We start from the raw sequence: 19,690 nt of genomic DNA, 5'->3' as shown, positions 1-19,690 counted from the left end.
CATCCCTATGGAAGTCTTTGATAGTCACTGATAGTCAAATGATGTTGTGGTATATGTCTTATATTATTATTATGCAGCAACCGGTGGGATGCGCCTTTTATTCAGGCCCAACGAGTTGCCTTACAGGCTCAAGGGTCTATCCAGTTAGCATGTCGTTTTGTTTTGTCATTTGCTAGCATTCACATGTTGCTCCTATCTGTCAACCCATTTAATGAATACATCAAATATTTTTAAAAATAATTTTAAAAAATGTAAATGTAAAAATTTATTTTTAATAATTTAAAAAAAAATTAAAAATTGCTAAGAATATAAAATAGGAAAAAAATCATTTTAAAAGATTATAATATAATAATATAATATATATATATATATAATGGTAAAAGATTATAGTCTTTATCGACAGGCTTTCCGAGCTCAAAGCCTTTACAGTTCCACATCCCGTGGAACCTTGGTTAGCATCAGTAATCCATTATTAAGGTCAGACTCTAACCAAATCACTCCCCCTGAGGAAATCATGGAAATCCATTCCAGAAAGCCAAAAACATAAACGCAAAACAGTACTCTTTTTGAAACGGATGCTAACTGAATCATTTTTCAGAAATCAGAAATCATTCATTTTCGCCAAAAAATGGACAATAATATAAAAATAGCAAAAAAAAATAATCCAAATAATTTTAACGAAGAATATAGTCTTTATCAACAGGCTTTCTGAGCTCTAAAAGCCTTTACAGTTTCACATCCCATGGAACCTTGGTTAGCATCAGTAATCCATTATACAAGGTCAGACTCTAACCAAATCACTTTCCCCCTGAGGAAATCATGGAAATCCATTCCAGAAAGCCAAAAACATAAACGCAAAACAGTACTTTATTTGAAACAGATGCTAACTGAATCATTTTTCAGAAATCAGAAATCATTCGTTTTTGTCAAAAAATGGACAATAATATAAAAATAGCAAAAAAAATATCCAAATAATTTTAACGAAGAATATAGTCTTTATCGACAGGCTTTCTGAGCTCTAAAAGCCTTTACAGTTCCACATCCTGTGGAACCTTGGTTAGCATCATTAATCCATTATTAAGGTCAGACTCTAACCAAATCACTCCCCCTGAGGAAATCATGGAAATCCATTCCAGAAAGCCAAAAACATGAACGCAAAACAGTACTCTATTTGAAACGGATGCTAACTGAATCATTTTTCAGAAATCAGAAATGATTCATTTTCGCCAAAAAATGGACAATAATATAAAAATAGCAAAAAAAATTATCCAAATAATTTTAACGAAGAATATACTCTTTATCGACAGGCTTTCTGAGCTCTAAAAGCCTTTACAGTTCCACATCCTGTGGAACCTTGGTTAGCATCAGTAATCCATTATTAAGGTCAGACTCTAACCAAATCACTTTTCCCCTGACGAAATCATGGAAAAAGCAAAACAGTACTCTATTTGAAACGGATGCTAACGGAATCATTTTTCAGAAATCATTCATTTTCTACCGCTTTTCCTCACGAGGGTCACGGGGGGGGGCTGGAGCCTATCCCAGCTATCTTCGGGCGAGAGGCGGGGTACACCCTGGACTGGTGGCCAGCCAGCCAATCACAGGGCACATATAGACAAACAACCATTCACACTCACATTCATACCTATGGACAATTTGGATTAGCTAATTAACCTAGCATGTTTTTGGAATGTGGGAGGAAACCGGAGAACTCCTAGCTGTGAGGTCTGCGCGCTAACCACTTTTTCCACCGTGCAGCCTGAAAAAAATCATATAAATCCAATTCAAAGCCAAAAATGTCAAAATGTGTTTTGAGAGCCGACCGCCGATGACATCATAGACGGGCAAAGTAACCATTTTTTTGCCATTTTGTTAGCTAGCTAAATTTTTTGATACAAATATATTATGAATACAGATGGAACCACACAACAAGATAAAACACAACAAGATATGCACCATATTGTACTTGAGGCAAAACTTTGTATTTTTAGTTGGGAGCTTTACTCTACCCAAATGTTCCACAGTAATTTTCCGTATCCCGTTTCCAGGCGACCACCAGATCGTGCAGCTCTATCTCAAATCCAAGGAGACCGGCTTGGCTTTTGCAAACACCAGTTTCGTGTTCTACAACTGCAGCGTCCACAAGTCGTAAGTCTCTGATCTAGGCGTGGTTTTAGCAGCAGCGTTGTCGTTTTCCAAGCCATGTCTTATGTTTACTTGTGTGTGTGTGTGTAGGTGCTTGTCCTGTGTTAGCAGTCCATACCAGTGTCACTGGTGCAAATACAGACACGACTGCACCCATGACCCCAGGACTTGCTCCTTCCAGGAGGGACGAGTCAAGAAAGCAGAGGTACGTACCATGTGGGTTCATTCTAGCCAATCAGGATGACTCCAAGTATTCCATAAAGGTGTTGGCTCCTTGCCCGGCCAACTGCAGCTAAAACAGGCCACCCTGCAAATGGGGGCACATGCATCTCATGCCCCAAAAGCAAAAGATGTCTCACTTTGATGAGAATTTGTGACCTGCTGTGTACTCCTGTCTGGTAGTATTCCATAAGAGTTCTGTTAATCCTCGCCTGAGGTGCGGCGTGATGAAGATCACCGCCGAGCGTGGGGGACACGGCGGGGCCAGATTGCCTGGTTTTTGATGAGCAGTCTGCTCTCGATTGTGTTATTCCGCCAATATTTCCCCGGAGCCATTCAACCTGCGCAAACGATATTATTTTTCTCTTTTTTTTTTTTTGCCGCCGCCTTCCATTATCCTTTTTGAACCTCGTGCTTAGTCAGGCCTCGCTCTTTGCCTGGTTTACTTTTCCAATTAACTCAGACGCTGCCGGTCAATATTGACGGAGGATAATAAGGTGCCAATCCTCTTCCCATTGTGTCGCCGCCGCCGCCGCCTTGAAGGAGAGCCACAAATAAAGCGAGAGGGATTAAGCATTTGCACATTAATGACGTGGACCTTTTTGATGAGCAGGTGTTTTACAGCCTTAATGACTTTTAATTTGCTTTTTATTAACCTCTTAAATCCCGAGGTCGATTCCGACAAATTTCCGGGTTTGTTTTGTCTTTACGCTCCTTCGCATCTGCTCGCAATCTTGTTTGCGTCCGAGTTCTGTTGATGTTGGGTGCATCACCGTCTTAATGCTTTCTGACAGAATCATTTCAGTCCACACTGGTAATGGTTTCTCCCAACTTTCCTGCCCAAATTCCTTGTTTTTTGGATTGTATTCTTCCATAAAGTACGCTCCGACCTTACTTCAATATTATTCTACATCATCTTGGTTGTCTTAATGCTTTCATGTAAGCATGTTTATGCCGCCACAATAGCGGGACTTCTTTGTTCGGTGGTCCTTGAACACAGCATGTGTGCACACTTCTCAAATCCGAGGTCGGTTCCCGACAAATTTCCAGGTTTGTTTTGTCTTTACGCTCCTTCGCATCTGCTCGCAATCTTGTTTGCGTCCAAGTTCTGTTGATGTTTGGTGCATCACCGTCTTAATGCTTTCTGCCAGAATCATTTCAGTCCAGACTGGTAATGGTTTATCCCAGTTTTAACTGTCTTTCTTGCCCAAATTCCTTGTTTTTTGTGGATTGTATTCTTCCATAAAGTACGCTCCGACCTTACTTCAATATTAGTCTACATCTTCTTGGTTGCACCGCTGTCTTAATGCTTTCATGTAAGCATGTTTATGCTGTCACAATAGTGGGACTTCTTTGTTCGGTGGTCCTTGAACACACCATGTGTGCACAGACGGACTTATATTTTTGAGGTTTGATGCTGATGAGCATGTACAGGATGTGGTGAATTTTTCTTATTGCAGGGGTTCCCAAACTTTACCAACTCAGGGCCCACTTGAAAATCTAAAAAAATATTTAAAAAAACAAATAATAATAATAATAATTAGTATTATTATTATTGTTATTATTATTATTATCAATGTAATAAAATAATATAAATCATATAATATAAAATTATTATTATTAATAACAATAATATTAAAAAATATATACTAATTAATAATAATAATTATTATTATATAATATTATATCATATATTATCTATTAGTTTTATTATTATTATTATTATTATTATTATTATAAAGATTCATGATAATTAATTCTCATACTTTTGATAACTGCATTCAAGACTAGCATGATGACCAGAGAGCTATGTTCCAATCATAAACTGTATAAGGTTCCTATATTATTATTGTGACAGGTCAATAATACTCAATAGGTTATTACTCATAAAAAATTATAAATATTTTTTAATCATGCAATACATATTTTACAATAAAAATAATTTTTAAATAATATTTGCAAAAATTAATAATATTATTTATGACCTCTCATGACCCACCTGCAGTACCACCAGGGGTGATTTCCGTGCGTCATGTGCTGTGTTTTTTTAATTATTTGTAATTGTTATGTTTACGTGTAAGATTATAAGGTATCGACCTATTGAATGTCTTCAATGTCTTTATTATGTCTTATAAAGGCCACTTCGGTTGGTTCTCACTCGTGTTTATTCCGCTTACTGCAGTATTTTTGTTTGTGTTCCACTTTCGAGGTCCTTTTCTCGAAACTTTTTGACGATCAGGTGTTCAACGACTTTGATTAACCTCTCTAATCCGAGGTCAGCGGGGGGGGGGGGGGGTTCCGGACACTATTTCCCCAAACAAAGCAACAAGTCTGCTGTTCTCTTCCAATGAAGAGATTATGCTAATGATAGACGTTCTGCAAACTCCCCCCGCGGCTTGAGCTCGCTCTTAGTATGCACGGCGTTAAAAAACCCCCGGTGGCACGGGCACGCCGATCACACAAAAGTTTGTCCTTCACGTGTCTCAAGGCTTTAGCCACACGGATTAACGTTGTTTCACAGAGAATATTCCTGATCACGGCGTCACAGCGTGTGTGTACACAATTAGCACCATCCTCCGTGTCCTGATGTAAGTCATCCAACGGCGGGATAGCAAAATAAATAACAATAGCGACTCCTAGCATGAAGCAGCTCGGCTTTGACTGGAGTTTATTTACCACGAGCATATTGATCAGGATGGTTTTATTAATGCCAGCTTTAATAGCCATCCGTTGGCGGCGTGGAAGCGTCCATGAAGGATCGATGGACATGAAGGAGAGGACTTTGGAGGGTCTTTGGCTCTGTCCACATGGGAACGCTGCTGGGAATTTTTTTTTTCTTACATTAGTTAGAATCACGCTCTTCATTTTTGTATTCTTATATTGACATGTTAGCCTTGATCAACTGCAATAATAATAATAGTAATAACCAATTGTTTATTACTTTAAATGTTCATATTTGGATGCAAATCAGGACATTATACTGCAGTCATGAGCTCATTTTTGCTTAAAAATAATAATCTTATGAAAAACAAGCTAAAGTAAAAGTTTGTCACCAGCTGCTTATTATGATCCGCCTTGTCGTATCCAAGAAACTTGCATGCGAAAGTCGATTTCTGCTACCATTCATGATATTTCTGTACATGCAAGCATTTATATAAATAAATATAAATATACTGGTTGCTTGAAGACAAAAAAATGAAATAAAAATACAAAATAATTAAAAATAATAATAATAATTAAAATAAAAACTTTGGTTTCTTCCCCCATTCCAAAAACATGCTAGGTTAATTAGCGACTCCAAATTGTTCATAGGTATGAATGAGTTTGAATGGTTGTTTGAATGGTTGTTTATATGTGTTGTGTCTATATGTGCCCTGTGATTGGCTGGCTGGCCACCAGTCCAGGGTGTACCCCGCCTCTCGCCTGAAGACAGCTGGGATAGACTCCAGCACCCCCGTGACCCTTGTGAGGATAAGCAGTACAAAATTAATGAATGAATGAATGAAAAAAAACTTAAATTATATTATGAAAGCAGGAAGTGAACAAATGTAACAGTTACTAATTGTAAAAGTACCAGATGGAGGGGTAGGATTTAATAAGCTTTGCTTCTTCCTACTCCTTTTGGACATGTGGAACTGTGAACTGATTATGGGATGCATTCAATTGTAATCTGATGCCTGTTAAATTAAATTAACGTATTTTCCGGATTTTTCCGTTTTTTGGAATGTGGGAGGAAACCGGAGTACCCGGAGAAAACCCACCTATGCACGGGGAGAACATGCAAACTCCACACAGAGATGGCCGAGGATGGAATTGAAATTGAACCCTGGTCTCCTATCGGGTGTATGCCTGTGCGCTAACCACACAACCACCGTGCAACTTAGATGAAAACATGTTTTCCAAAAAAAAACGACCATTTCAGGTCGCCCAGAAATCCGTTTCCGTGTGAACGAAAGGCAGAAACACTAACATTCTTTGACGCTTTGACCCGAAAACATTTCCAATGCGGCTCGCCCCTTAACCCCCAGGGGGCTTCACACCCTCCTCATGTTCACACCTCGCCGCTAGTATAATTAGCATGGGAATTTCTCCTCACCTCTACATTCGCGACTCCCACATCGCTTCCTGTTCAGTCGCTAACACCCCCCCCCCCCAACCACCCTTCACACCTCCCACCAGCGTCTAATTAGAGGATGTAGGTAGAAAAGGAAGGGTCATCTTTCAAGAATGTCACTATACTCCATGTCGCTTCGGCCATTAGAAACTCGGAATCAACAAAATGATGTTTTCGGGCAGGAAGCAGCGGGAGGCGTGGATAAATCAGACCCAGCATGTTTTTCGGCTTCATAGAAAAATCAACACAAAAACTCCAAGGCCACGGGAGCGGGTGTTGACATGTTTGCAAACCAGTTTGGAAAAAATATGATTATGTAAAATAGTGAGAAAAAGAAACTTAAATATTCACTTTAATGTCTTATTACTTATTTCCATCATGGGTCACAAAATAATACATCGGGATAAACAAAGCAAACCCAGATTCATGAGTTGGCATTATCTCACTTCTCCGCCTTCATCCCTCGGTAGAATGCAGCTGATGTTTTTTTTTATTTATGTGTGTGTGTGTGTGTATGGGAGGGGGGGGCGTATCTTGGCCCACCCCCTGTGTTATTTATCACATCCCAGCCATCACGGAAGGGGAGTGTGTGCGTGTGTGCGTGACGCTAGCGATAAACAGACTGACATTACATCAACTTAACGTCAGCATCAATCTCAACAGGTGACGGCCACCATCAACGCTAGCGTCAGCGGACAGTGTGTGTCCTATGTGTGTGATATGATTATATGTGAGAATGTCGTAGGAAAAAAAAATACCAAGCTTAATGTATGTTTATGTATGTAATTATATATATATTTTTTAAATAATATTTTAGAAATTGAGGTCAATATTTTTTCCAGATGACGGTCAAAAAAATAAATAAATAAAAAATAAATAAATAAAAATAATTTTTTTAAATCAACGCTAGCGTCAGCGGACAGTGTGTGTTTTGGTCAAATATGATTATATGTGGGAATGTCGTAGGAATTTTTTTTTAAATCAAGCTTAATGTATGTATTTATATCTTTAAAAAATCAAAATATTTTGCAAATTGAAGTCAATATTTTTTCCAGATGACGGTCAAAAAATAAATAAATAAATAAAAATAAAAAAAATAAAAAAGAAAATGAAAATGAACATTTTAAATTGCTAACATCAGCGGACAATGTGTGTCCTAGGTGTGTGTTTTGGTCAAATATTGTTATATGTGGGAATGTCATAGGATTTTTTTTAACCAAATTTAATGTATGTTTATGTATGTATTTATATATTTTAAAAAAATAATATTTTAGAAATTGAGGTCAATATTTTTTCCAGATGACGGTCAAAAAAATAAATAAAATAAAATAAATAAAAGTAAAATTTTTAAATCAACGCTTCCGTCAGCGGACAGTGTGTGTCCTATGTGTGTGTTTTGGTCAAATATGATTATATGTGGGAATGTCGTAGGGAAAAAATTACCAAGCTTAGTATATGTTTATGTATGTATTTATATATTTAAAAAAGAATAATATTTTAGAAATTGAGGTCAATATTTTTTCCAGATGACGGTCAAAAAAAATAAATAAAAAAAAATAAAAATAAAGTGTGTGTCCTGGGTGTGTGTTTTGGTCAAATATGATTATATGTGGGAATGTCGTGGGAAAAAAAATTATCAAGCTTAATGTATGTTTATGTATGTATTTATATATTTAAAAAATAATGATATTTTGGAAATTGAAGTCAATGTTTTTTCCAGATGACGGTCAAAAAATAAAATAAAAAAATACATAAATAAAAATAAAAATTTTAAATCAACGCTAGCGGACAGTGTGTGTCCTATGTGTGTGTTTTGGTCAAATATGATTATATGTGGGAATGATATAGGAAAACAAATTATCAAGCTTAATGTATGTTTATGTATGTATTTATATATTTTTTTAAAAATAATAATATTTTGGAAACTGAAGTCAATATTTTTTCCAAATGACGGTCAAAAAAATAAAATAAAAAATGAATAAATAATTTTAAAATTAATTTTAAAAATCCCACACAAGCTGCCTGCCTGGTTGCCATGGAAACGGATGCTGCTGCTGCCTTGTGTTGTTTCCAGGAGGTGCTTCACTGTTTTTTATGTGTGTTCCCTTTGGTCACCTGATCTCTCACGTAGATCTGTGTCTTGTCGATTCATCTAGAAGTCGCCTGCCTCCCCGAGAGCACATCACATTAATGGCGGCCGTTGTTCGTGTGCATTAATGTGTGTGTGTGTGTGTGTGTGTCGTCCTACTTGTATAGGAAAATGAGATGTGGAAGTGCAAACATACCACCTCTGTCTGTGTGTGCACGTGTGTGTGTGTGTGTGTGTGATTTATCTATAATGACTTTGTGAATATTGTCACACACCCCTCCCCTCCCCCGACTCCCCCACCCTCCCATCATCTCACTGAGTCAGTCACTCAGGCAATCAAGTGGCTTTTAATAAACTCCACACAAGCGTTATCGCCCACTACGCTCCACCCGCCTTATCTTCTGCTCTTCTCCTCCTTTTTGACAAGCTCCTCCCGTCACATAATAGCCTTTTTTTTTGGCTCTGCTGCCTTAAGAAATTCAACATAATTCTGTGTTTCCGTACTTCCTTTACATTCTGACGACAATTTAGTTGTTTCGTCCACATTTTTGACCTCTAAGGTATTCCACTTTTTGTTGGGTTGTTGTTGTTTGGACCATTTTTGAGCCCAAATTCCTTGTTTCTTATTTTATTGACTTTGGACATTACCATGGTATGTCTTTTGCAATCTTTTTACTTTATTTTTGTTTTATCCCCCCCCCCCCTGTTGTTGGTTGTACCACCATGGTTGATGCCGGTTTTCAGCTTGATACTTAATGTTTTTACTATCAGGATCTTCTATAGTTTTACTTATATTGGTTGCACCTTGACTTGGGGGGCCAAGGTTCTGCATGTTTTGGCTTATTTTGGTGGAGTTTTGCTCTCAATAATTCTATTTCCTGTTGGTCATAATTTCACTTCCTGTTGGCTGTACTCCAGTCTTAATGGTTCTAACCGGTTTTGAACTCAGGAGTGGAGTTTTGCCCTCTATAATTCTACTTCCTGTTGACTGCAGTACAGTCTAAATGGTTTCTACCAATTTTGAGCCTGGTACAATCATATTTACTCTATGGTGCCTAATTTCTAAGATTTTTTTTCTTTTTCTTTGGATTTTTAGTTTATGAAATCTTCATGGATTCTACAGGTTTTGAGATAGGTATTTTCCCATGACGTCTTTTTTGCACCCTTCTTGTTTTGTCTTTTTTTTTTATCCCAACTCTTGTTGGTTGCACCACATTGGTTTTGAGCTTGGTACAGTTTTTTATGCCCAACATTGCCTTCTTGTTGGATTTTTTTCCCTCCATAATTTCACTTCCTGTTGGCTGCAGTACAGTCCAAATGGTTTCTACCAATATTGAGCCTGGTACAATCTTATTTACTCTTTGGTGCCTAATTTCTAAGTTTTTTTTCTTTTTCTTTGGATTTTTAGTTTTTGAGAGCTTCAATAAATGATCCCTTGTGCCAAACTTACTTGATTTTTCAATTTTAGTACTCATCCTGTTATGTAATCTTAATGAATTCTACAAGTTTTGAACGTGGTATTTTCCCATGACGTCTTTTTTGCACCCTTCTTGTTTTTTTTTGTCCAATTTTATCCCAACTCTTGTTGGTTGCACCATATTGGTTTATCCTAGTTTTGAGCTTGGTACAGTTTCTTATGCCCAACTTTGCCCATCATAATTTCACTTCCTGTTGACTCAGGAGTGGAGTTTTGCCCTCTATAATTCTACTTCCTGTTGGCTGCAGTACAGTCTAAATGGTTTCTACCAATTTTGAGCCTGGTACAATCCTATTTACTCTTCTGTGCCTAATTTCCAAGTTTTTTTTCTCTTTTTTTTGGATTTTTACTTTTTGAGAGCTTCAATAAGTGATCCCTTGTGCTAAAATTAATTGATTTTTCAATTTTAGTACTCATCCTGTTATGTAATCTTCATGGATTCTACAAGTTTTGAGCTAGGTACTTTTTTTGCACCTTTTTTTTGTTTTTTTGTCCAATTTTATCCCAACTCTTGTTGGTTGCATTGGTTTATTCTAGCTTTGAGCTTGGTACAGTTTTGTCTGCCCAACTTGTTGAATTTTTTCCCTCCATAATTTCACTTCCTGTTGGCTGTACTACAGTCTTAATGGTTCTAACCGGTTTTGAGCTTGGTACAGTCCTTTTGTTTCTTTCAAATTTTACCTCAAATTCTTGTTGGACGCACCCCAATTCTTTATGTTTTAGTGAATTTAAGCTAACAACATGACAATGCAGCATCTTTGTCTCTTCCAGGAGTGTCCCCAGCTGCTGCCGGCAGACCGCATCCTGGTCCCAGTCAACGTGGTGAAGCCCATCACCCTGCGGGCCAAGAACCTTCCCCAGCCTCAGTCGGGCCAACGCGGCTACGAGTGCCTGCTGACCATCCAGGGCAACGAGCACCGCGTCCCCGCCCTGCGCTTCAACAGCTCCTCGGTTCAGTGTCAGAACACATCGGTGAGGACGCTTTCCTGTTTGTACGCAAACATCCCCTCCTTATGTCCGTGCTCGTCGTCGCGAGTGTTTGTTGGCGGATTTGTGTATAAAACGTTGCACAAATCCAAATATTTAAACGGAAGCAACGGAAACTGTCATCTCGCGGCGCCCGCAAACACGACACTAATCTTTGAAAGACACCTGTTGATGCGTTTACGTAAAAAAAAAAAAAAACGGTATTTCTGCCCCCTCTCTTGTGTTGCCGTGGCGACAGTACTTCTACGACGGGATGGAGATGAGCAGCCTTCCCGTGGAGCTGACCGTCATCTGGAACGGAGACTTCAGCATCGACAACCCCGCCTACAACAAAGGTGGGCATCATTAGCTCACACACACACACACACACACACACACACACACACACACATCAATAAAGATTGTGGCACGTGTTGTTAGAGTATGGATTATGTGCCTTTTACTTTGAAATGAAGAAGAAGAAGAAGACGAAGCATCTCCCAGGGTGTCACGAGAAGGACAGATCACACCTCCCTCTAATTAAAAAGCAGCGGTTGGCCTGTTGCCATGGTGATAGTATGTTAAACGTGCGGAGGCGTGAGGCAAATGAGATAAAGAGGCAAAAGATACCGCAAACTCTTCTGTTTATTGTTCTCAAATCACATCATTTGTACTTAATCCCCCCCCACCCCCTCTGTGTAGTCCACCTGTACAAGTGCGACGCCCAACGTGGGAGCTGCGGCTTGTGCCTGAAGGCCGACCCGCTGTTTGGATGCGTGTGGTGCAAAGGAGAGAACCGCTGCACCCTCAAGCAACACTGCCCCCACCCCGAGAACCAATGGCTGGAGCACAACGGCATCAACAGCAAGTGCACGCACCCGCGAATCACACAGGTTTGAACACGACAACTGTCTAGTCAGTTATTTTCTATCGTGCCCCCCCACCCCCCCTTCGGGAATTGACGCAGTGATCACATCTACTACAGACCGAAGTCGAAAATAAAAGCAAGAAAAAGCAGCAAAATGAAGGCATACAATCATATTCAAGAGTACAATAAATGTGTACATGTTGGCAGGTCTGCACTAATATTGATAATATTGACACCCCCCCTCCAGGGGGAGGCTGGTCTAGTCTAAGACCGTTTATCTTATAAATGGACCATACAGTGGTTCTCAAACCCTGTAAGATACATTCATTTATTCATTTTCTACTGAGGGGTGCTGGAGCCTATCCCAGCTGTCTTCGGGCGAGAGGCGGGGTACACCCTGGACTGGTGGCCAGCCAATCACGGGGCACAGACTCAAGGGTGTATCCAGCTAGCACGTAGTTTTGTTACGTCATTTACGAGCATTCACATGTTCCTCCTATCTGTTAATCCGTTTAATGAAAAATGAATTTAATAAAGACGCCAAAAAATTGACAATAATATAAAAATAGCAGAAAAAAAATAATACAAATAATTTTAAAGAAGAATATAGTCTTTATCAACGGGCTTTTTGAGCTCTAAAAGCCTTTACAGTTCAACATCCCGTGGAACCTTGGTTAGCATCAGTAATCCATTATACAAGGTCAGACTCTAACCAAGTCACTTTTCCCCTCAAGAAATCATGGAAATACATTCCAGAAAGCCAAAAACATGAACGCAAAACAGTACTCTATTTGAAACGGATGCTAACTGAATCATTTTTCCCTTGAAGAAATCATTCATTCATTCATTAACTGTTACATTTGTTCACTTCCTGCTTTCCTAATATAAAAAAATTCATTCATTTTCTTATCCTCACAAGGGTCGCGGGCTGTGCTAGAGCCTATCCCAGCTGTCTTCAGGCGAGAGGCGGGGTACACCCTGGACTGGTGGCCAGCCAGCCAATCACAGGGCACATATAGACAAACAACCATTCACACTCACATTCACACCTATGGACAATTTGGAGTCGCCACTTAACCTAGCATGTTTTTGGAATGTGGGAAAAGTTTTCTCCCCCATGTATGAACATGCAAACTCCACACATAGATGGCCGGGAGTGGGATTGAACTCGGGTCTCGTAGCTGTGAGGGCTACGCGCTAACCACTCGACCACCAGTATACAGACATAAATTATATACGTATGGGAGTCTGAGAAACATCAGCAGGGGGCCATCGCAGTTCATCCATGGGTCTGTCACGGACTCGAACATCCCTCCGTGTGACGGCCTTGATGAATGAAATGATACGCTCATGACAGTCATGTGACCCACTAAGCTCCTGTCATACAACGCACGAATTAAGCAGAACCAGACGGAATGAAAAAGTTTCAAAATATGCGCTACATTCAGGATCGGATTTGGATGCAGTTGGAATATTTCAGGAATAGGATCCGACCACATAAGGGCAACTCAAAAAAAATCCACCATCATCCCAAGTTCAATGTTTTTCCATATCCATAGATTACCCCTCTGCGGGGTCCCAGGGAAGGCGGGACGCTGGTGACCATCCGCGGTGAGAACCTGGGGCTGGAATTCCGTGAGATCCAGGGTAACGTGAAAGTGGCGGAAGTGGAGTGCACACCCATCCGAGATGGCTACATCCCGGCGGAACAGTCAGTATTCCGTACGGACATTTTCCTACGGTGCGTCTTGCTGTCTTTCTTAAGACGGACTTTGTCGTCAGGATCGTGTGCGAGATGGGCCGAGCGGAGAAGAGTCAGTACACGGGAAACGTGCAGGTGTGCGTGGGCGTGGGCGAATGCCGACCGGAATTCACGGCCAAATCCTCCAAGTACTACTACTTTGTGGTAAGTCGTTTTTGACATTGTCAATATATCATTTTAACGTCCTCCATTTTTTTTAAATGGCGGCTTTTCTCATTGCTTTTATTTGTTATTTTCCATCATCCGGCTGCCCTCAGATTCCGAGGATCCACAGCATCAAACCCGGCAGAGGACCCGTATCCGGGGGCTCGGTGGTCAGCATCACAGGCAGTCACCTGGACGCCGGCAGCAATGTGTCAATCATGTTCAAGGACCAACCCTGCACCTTTCTCAAGTTAGTGGTCCAACCCTTAAAAAAAAAAAAAAGACATTCCGGATTATGAGTATGAATGGTTGTTTGTCTATATGTGCCCTGTGATTGGCTGGCGACCAGTCCAGGGTGTACCCCGCCTCTCGCCCGAAGACAGCTGGGATAGGCTCCAGCACCCCCGCGACCCTCGTGGGGAAAAGCGGTAGAAAATGAATGAATGAATAAATAATTCCGGATTATATCGGATTTACGACCTCCATAAATATCCTCCTGATGAGCTTCCTGTTCTCCATGGCTGCTTCCGTGGAGGTATAAGGTGGTAGAGCTTTAGGGCGTGTCTCTGTTGTGATTGATTTGCCCTCAAGCCCCGCCCTTTACGTTTGAATATGGTCTCTGCTGGATTCAAACGGATCCTAGCGTTGCATACTTAATGCTGCATTCAAGGAGCTTCCTGTTGACCTGACGGGGTGTTAACACTTTAACCCGTAGACGTGATGGCTTGTGGCTGACGTGCCGCACCCACGCGTCCCTGCACGGCTACGGCAACGTATCCGTGTCTGTGAGCATCGACAGGGCCCAGCTCCAGAAAGACCTTCGCTTTGAGTACGTGGAAGACCCCACCATCACCAAGATAGAACCCGAGTGGAGCATCTACAGGTAGGAACCATAGTTTTCCGGCGGCCTTTTGCGGCATTGTGATCGTTTCTTCTTTGTGTTGCAGCGGACACACTCCGGTAACGGTGACGGGTACAAACCTGGACATCATCCAGACGCCGCTCATCAGAGCCAAATATAACAACCATGAGACACTCAATGTAAGTCCCACACTTGTGTAAACAAAGAAGAGTGTAAATGTGACTATAGGGGTGTTATGTCATGTCTAGAGGGCTCTAACAATGATTTTAAAAAATTACGTATTTAGAAAGTCAAAATGGGGCTGCACGGTGTTCGAGTGGATAGCGTGCAGACCTCACAGCTAGGAGACCCGAGTTCAATTCCACCCTCGGCCATCTCTGTGTGGAGTTTGCATGTTCTCCCCCGTGCATGCGTGGGTTTTCTCCGGGTACTCCAGTTTCATCCACACTTTTTTTATTTGCATTGAAATGTTGGGATGTTCAGAATTTTTGTAACATTCCCACTCCAGTTCTTGTCACGGGACCAAAAATGGCGTCATCAAGAACATATCCCGCATGAAAGGACCGGATTGGGAAGCTCTACTTACATGTCACATGACGTCATTTATATATTCTGATGTTTTTACTACTTGAATTTGGTTGAAGGCTGCACGGCGGTCGAGTCGTTAGCGTGCAGACCCGAGTTCAATTCCACCCTCGGCCATTTCTGTGTGGAATTTGCATGTTCTCCCCGCGCATGCATGGGTTTTCTCCGGGTATTCCGGTTTCATTCCAAAAACATGCTAGGTTAATTAGCAACTCCAAATTGTCCATAGGTATGAATGTGAGTGTGAATGGTTGTTTGTCTATATGTGCCCTGTGATTGGCTGGCTGGCCACCAGTCCAGGGTGTACCCCGCCTCTCGCCCTGAAGACAGCTGGGATAGGCTCCAGCAACCCCCGCGACCCTCGTGAGGATAAGCGGTACAAAATGAATGAATGAATGAATGAAAGAAAAAAACTTAAACTGTATTATGGAAAGCAGGAAGTGAACAAATGTAACAGTTACTGATTGTAAAAGTACCAGATGGAGGGGATAGGCTCCAGCACCCTCTGCGACCCTCGTGAGGATAAGCGGTAGAAAATGAATGAAAGGTTTTCTATGCTGTAACTCCAAAAATATTCAATTTATTATCTTGAATTCTACTTTGCAGAAATTCACTTATCACTGTCATGTCTGGAAACAACTATGCGTGATAAACGAGGGACGACGACATAGCCTGTATTATGCTGTGTATATATATATGTATATATTGTTGTTATACAACATATAAGACAAATTGATGACATTTCGACCCGTTCCAGTTGTGTGAGGTTGTGAGCCCGACGTCCATGCAGTGCCAGGCCCCAGAGCTCCCCATCAGCCTGGCCCACCAGCAGGAGGTGCCCGAGAGGCCCGACGAGTTCGGCTTCAAGCTAGACGACGTGCAAGCTGTCATGGCGCTCAACAACACCAACTTCCTCTACTACCCCAACCCGGAATTTGAGCTTCTGAGCGCATCCGGCGTGCTGGAGCTTAAACCCGGATCTCCCATCATACTGAAGGTACGTTCGGATTTCAGGATCTGCAGTGCTTCCCGTCAGTCAGTGTTTTGAGAGCTTGTGTTCTTTCCCGCAGGGACGGAACTTCCTCCCTCCGACCAACAGCGGCAACGGGAAGATGAACTACACGGTTCTTATCGGGGAGAAGCCCTGCATGCTGACCGTGTCTGAGACCCAACTGCTGTGCGAGTCACCCAACCTGACGGGCCGCCACAAGGTTCTGGTAAGTTGCTGTAGACAAACAAGGAGCGCAAGTTTGAGACCCCTGCTGTAGGTGGATCCCAAATGAGAGGGAAGTCTTATCCAATTATTTTTTTGTTTATTAGCTTAGCCTTTGACTGTCACACACATACACGAGAGTGTTGTCCAGTGTTTTGGTTGCGTTAGCCGCCGCTTGACAGATGATCACACTGTGAGCCTCGAAAACTCACCATACTCCGTTTGGAGTATCGCAGTACTAGTACCTTTTTATACCTATAAAAGCACTCGCTAAATGTACTGCAAAAAAGGTCGGTAAGGATAATTCATAATGCCGCCTACAGAGAACAAAAAAAGAGACAAAAAAAAATATATTTTAAATAACTATAAATTCAAATATAATTATTAAGTAATAATTTAATTAATATTAATGAATAAATATATTATATATAATAATATATTAATATTAATAATAAATATTTAAATTAAATTAAAAAACGTAAATTATATGAGGAAAGCAGGAAGTGAACAAATGTAACAGTTACTGATTGTAAAAGTACCAGATGGAGGGGTAGGATTTAATAAGCTTTGCTTCTTCCTACTCCTTTTGGACATGTGGAACTGTGAACTGATTATGTGATGCATTCAATTGTAATCTGATGCATGTTCAAATGAAATTAAACCATTACCGTTACCAGAAAATATCTGAAACTGATCGGTGGCTACTGTACCTCACCCAGGCTCGCGTGGGCGGGATCGAGTTCTCCCCCGGCGTGGTCCACATCACGTCGGACAGCCCGCTCAGCAGCACAGCCATCATCGGCATCGCGGCAGCGGGCGCCCTGCTCCTCTTAGCCATCGTCTTGGTGCTCATCGCTTACAAACGCAAGTCCCGCGAGAGCGACCTGACGCTGAAGAGGCTCCAGATGCAGATGGACAACCTGGAGTCGCGGGTGGCTCTGGAGTGCAAGGAAGGTACGGAATCAACCAACTTTTAACATCTTCATACCGATCATCACACATTTAACGGGAATAATCATTTGTAGTGCATGAAAAAGTGTAACTGTAAAAGTGTAACTTTTACCTCTTCACACCCATCATGACACGTTGTCATCCGTTAGCTTTTGCAGAGCTACAGACAGACATCCATGAGCTGACCAGCGACTTAGACGGTGCCGGAATCCCCTTCCTGGACTACAGGACCTACACCATGAGGGTCCTGTTCCCCGGGATTGAGGAGCATCCTGTTCTCAGAGACTTGGAGGTGAGAGTCAACGTTTAAGAGCAATTAAAAGTCAGTCAATCAGAGAGAAAGAAAAGAAGAAAAAAAAATGAAGTAATTTATCCCTGTGACTTTGATTGACAGCCATAATTGAGCAGGTCGTCTTGTTCCATTAAGGCCATGATTGACCCCCGTTTGGCTGCCCCTCAAGGTTGCCTGATGAGAATTTGCCAGATATTAATTATGCTTTAATTGGTATAAATGTCAAAGTGTGTGAAGAGCCTCATGAAGGAAGCAGACGGCTGCTTTTAGGCATTTGACGGGCGCCTAATTGTTATTGATGAGTGGCAGCGTGCTCACGGAACCAGCACAGGGATATTCTAACTACGGTATTTGAACGCACCATGGTGGAGTGTTGTACTGGATGTGACTTCCAATCCGGCAATCTCTGATGATTAATTGTGTCGGGTTTTTTTTTCATCCAGGTGCCAGGCTACAGTCAGGATCAGGTGGAGAAGGGTCTGAAGCTCTTTGGTCAGCTGATCAACAACAAGGTCTACCTGCTGTGCTTCATCCGCACACTGGAAGCCCAGCGAGGTTTCTCCATGCGCGACCGCGGCAACGTGGCCTCGCTAATCATGACGGTGCTGCAGAGCAAGCTGGAGTACGCCACCGACGTCCTCAAGCACCTGCTGTCTGACCTCATCGACCGCAACCTGGAGAGCAAGAACCATCCCAAGCTGCTGCTGCGCAGGTAAAGGAAAACAAACATAATTCATAATTCATAACAACGCTTCTTAGCTAATGGCCGTCCATGCATGGGCCGCATTGGTTCTTAAGGATCTAGCACAAACGCTGGGAAAAGATCCTCTATATGTGACGGGAGCACTGAGCTGGTTTTAAGGATCTGGCAAAAGCAATCGTCAAAGATCCTTTATATGACAGGACCCTTGTGTTGCTTTTAAGGATCCTCAAAAACGCTAGTCAAAGATCCTCTATATGTGACGGGAGCGCTGAGCTGGTTTTAAGGATCTGGCAAAAGCAATCGTCAAAGATCCTCTATATGTGACAGGAGGACTCTACTGCGTTTAAGGATCCAGCAAAAACGCTAGTCAAAGATCCTCTATATGTGACAGGAGCACTGTGCTGCTTTTAAGAATCCAGCAAAAATGTGAGTCAAAGATCCTCTATATGTGACGGGAGTGCTCAGCTGGTTTTAAAAATCTGGCAAAAATAATAGTCAAAGATCCTTTATATGATAGGAGCCTTCTGCTGTTCTAGCACAATAGCTGGTCAAAGATCCTCTTTATGTGACAGGAGCACTCTGCTGCTTTTAAGAATCCAGCAAAAACACTAGTCAAAGATCCTTTATATGATAGGAGCCTTCTGCTGTTCTTAAGGATCTAGCACAAACGCTGGTCAAAGATCCTCTCTATGTGACAGGAGCAGTCTGCTGCTTTTAAGGATCCAGCAAAAACGCAAGTCAAAGATCCTCTATATGAGACGGGAGCGCTCAGTTGGTTTTAAGAATCCGGAAAAAAACTCAATCAAACAAAGATCCTTTATATGACAGGAACCTTCTGCTGTTGAATGTAGCAGAAACTCTTATCAAAGATCCTCTATATGTGACAGGAGCACTCTGCTGCTTTTAAGGATCCAGCAAAAACACTAGTCAAAGATCCTCTATATGACAGGAGCACTCGGGTTAAGGATCAAGCAATAACGCTAGTCAAAGATCCTCTATTTGTGACAGGAGCAGTCTTCTGCGTTTGAGAATCCGGCTAAAACGTGAGTCAAAGATCCTCTATATGTGACGGGAGTGCTCAGCTGGTTTTAAGAATCCAGCAAAAATAATAGTCAAAGATCCTTCATATGACAGGAGCCTTCTGCTGTTTTTAAGAATGTAGCAGAAACCCTCATTCAAAGATCCTCTATATGTGACAGGAGCACTCTGCTGCTTTCAAGGATCCAGCAAAAACACTAGTCAAAGATCCTCTATTTGTGACAGGAACGCTCAGCTGGTTTTAAGAATTCGACAAAAACAA

The 19,690-nt window shown here is 41.5% G+C and overlaps 1 protein-coding gene across 1 annotated transcript in view; it reads left to right on the top strand.

Moving 5' to 3' along the window:
• plxna4 (plexin A4) overlaps positions 1-19,690 on the top strand; it is a 176,537-nt gene that overhangs the window by 144,200 nt on the left and 12,647 nt on the right. Inside the window, exons 8-22 of the mRNA XM_058078395.2 lie at positions 2,049-2,148; positions 2,236-2,350; positions 10,816-11,016; positions 11,270-11,366; positions 11,713-11,903; positions 13,438-13,589; positions 13,661-13,784; positions 13,898-14,034; positions 14,500-14,667; positions 14,732-14,825; positions 15,989-16,228; positions 16,302-16,448; positions 17,164-17,398; positions 17,545-17,687; positions 18,131-18,399. Of these exons, the coding sequence (XP_057934378.2) occupies positions 2,049-2,148; positions 2,236-2,350; positions 10,816-11,016; positions 11,270-11,366; positions 11,713-11,903; positions 13,438-13,589; positions 13,661-13,784; positions 13,898-14,034; positions 14,500-14,667; positions 14,732-14,825; positions 15,989-16,228; positions 16,302-16,448; positions 17,164-17,398; positions 17,545-17,687; positions 18,131-18,399 (2,413 nt within the window). The remainder of the gene's footprint in view (positions 1-2,048; positions 2,149-2,235; positions 2,351-10,815; positions 11,017-11,269; positions 11,367-11,712; positions 11,904-13,437; positions 13,590-13,660; positions 13,785-13,897; positions 14,035-14,499; positions 14,668-14,731; positions 14,826-15,988; positions 16,229-16,301; positions 16,449-17,163; positions 17,399-17,544; positions 17,688-18,130; positions 18,400-19,690) is intronic.

The sequence above is a fragment of the Doryrhamphus excisus genome, linkage group LG2 (assembly GCF_037039965.1).
Source record: "Doryrhamphus excisus strain RoL-2023G ecotype Guam linkage group LG2, RoL_Dexc_Guam_v1.1, whole genome shotgun sequence".
Taxonomy (NCBI): Eukaryota; Metazoa; Chordata; class Actinopteri; order Syngnathiformes; family Syngnathidae; genus Doryrhamphus; species Doryrhamphus excisus.
The sequence above is the reverse complement of the archived record's forward strand: the minus strand, read 5'-3'. Positions and strand labels throughout refer to the sequence as shown.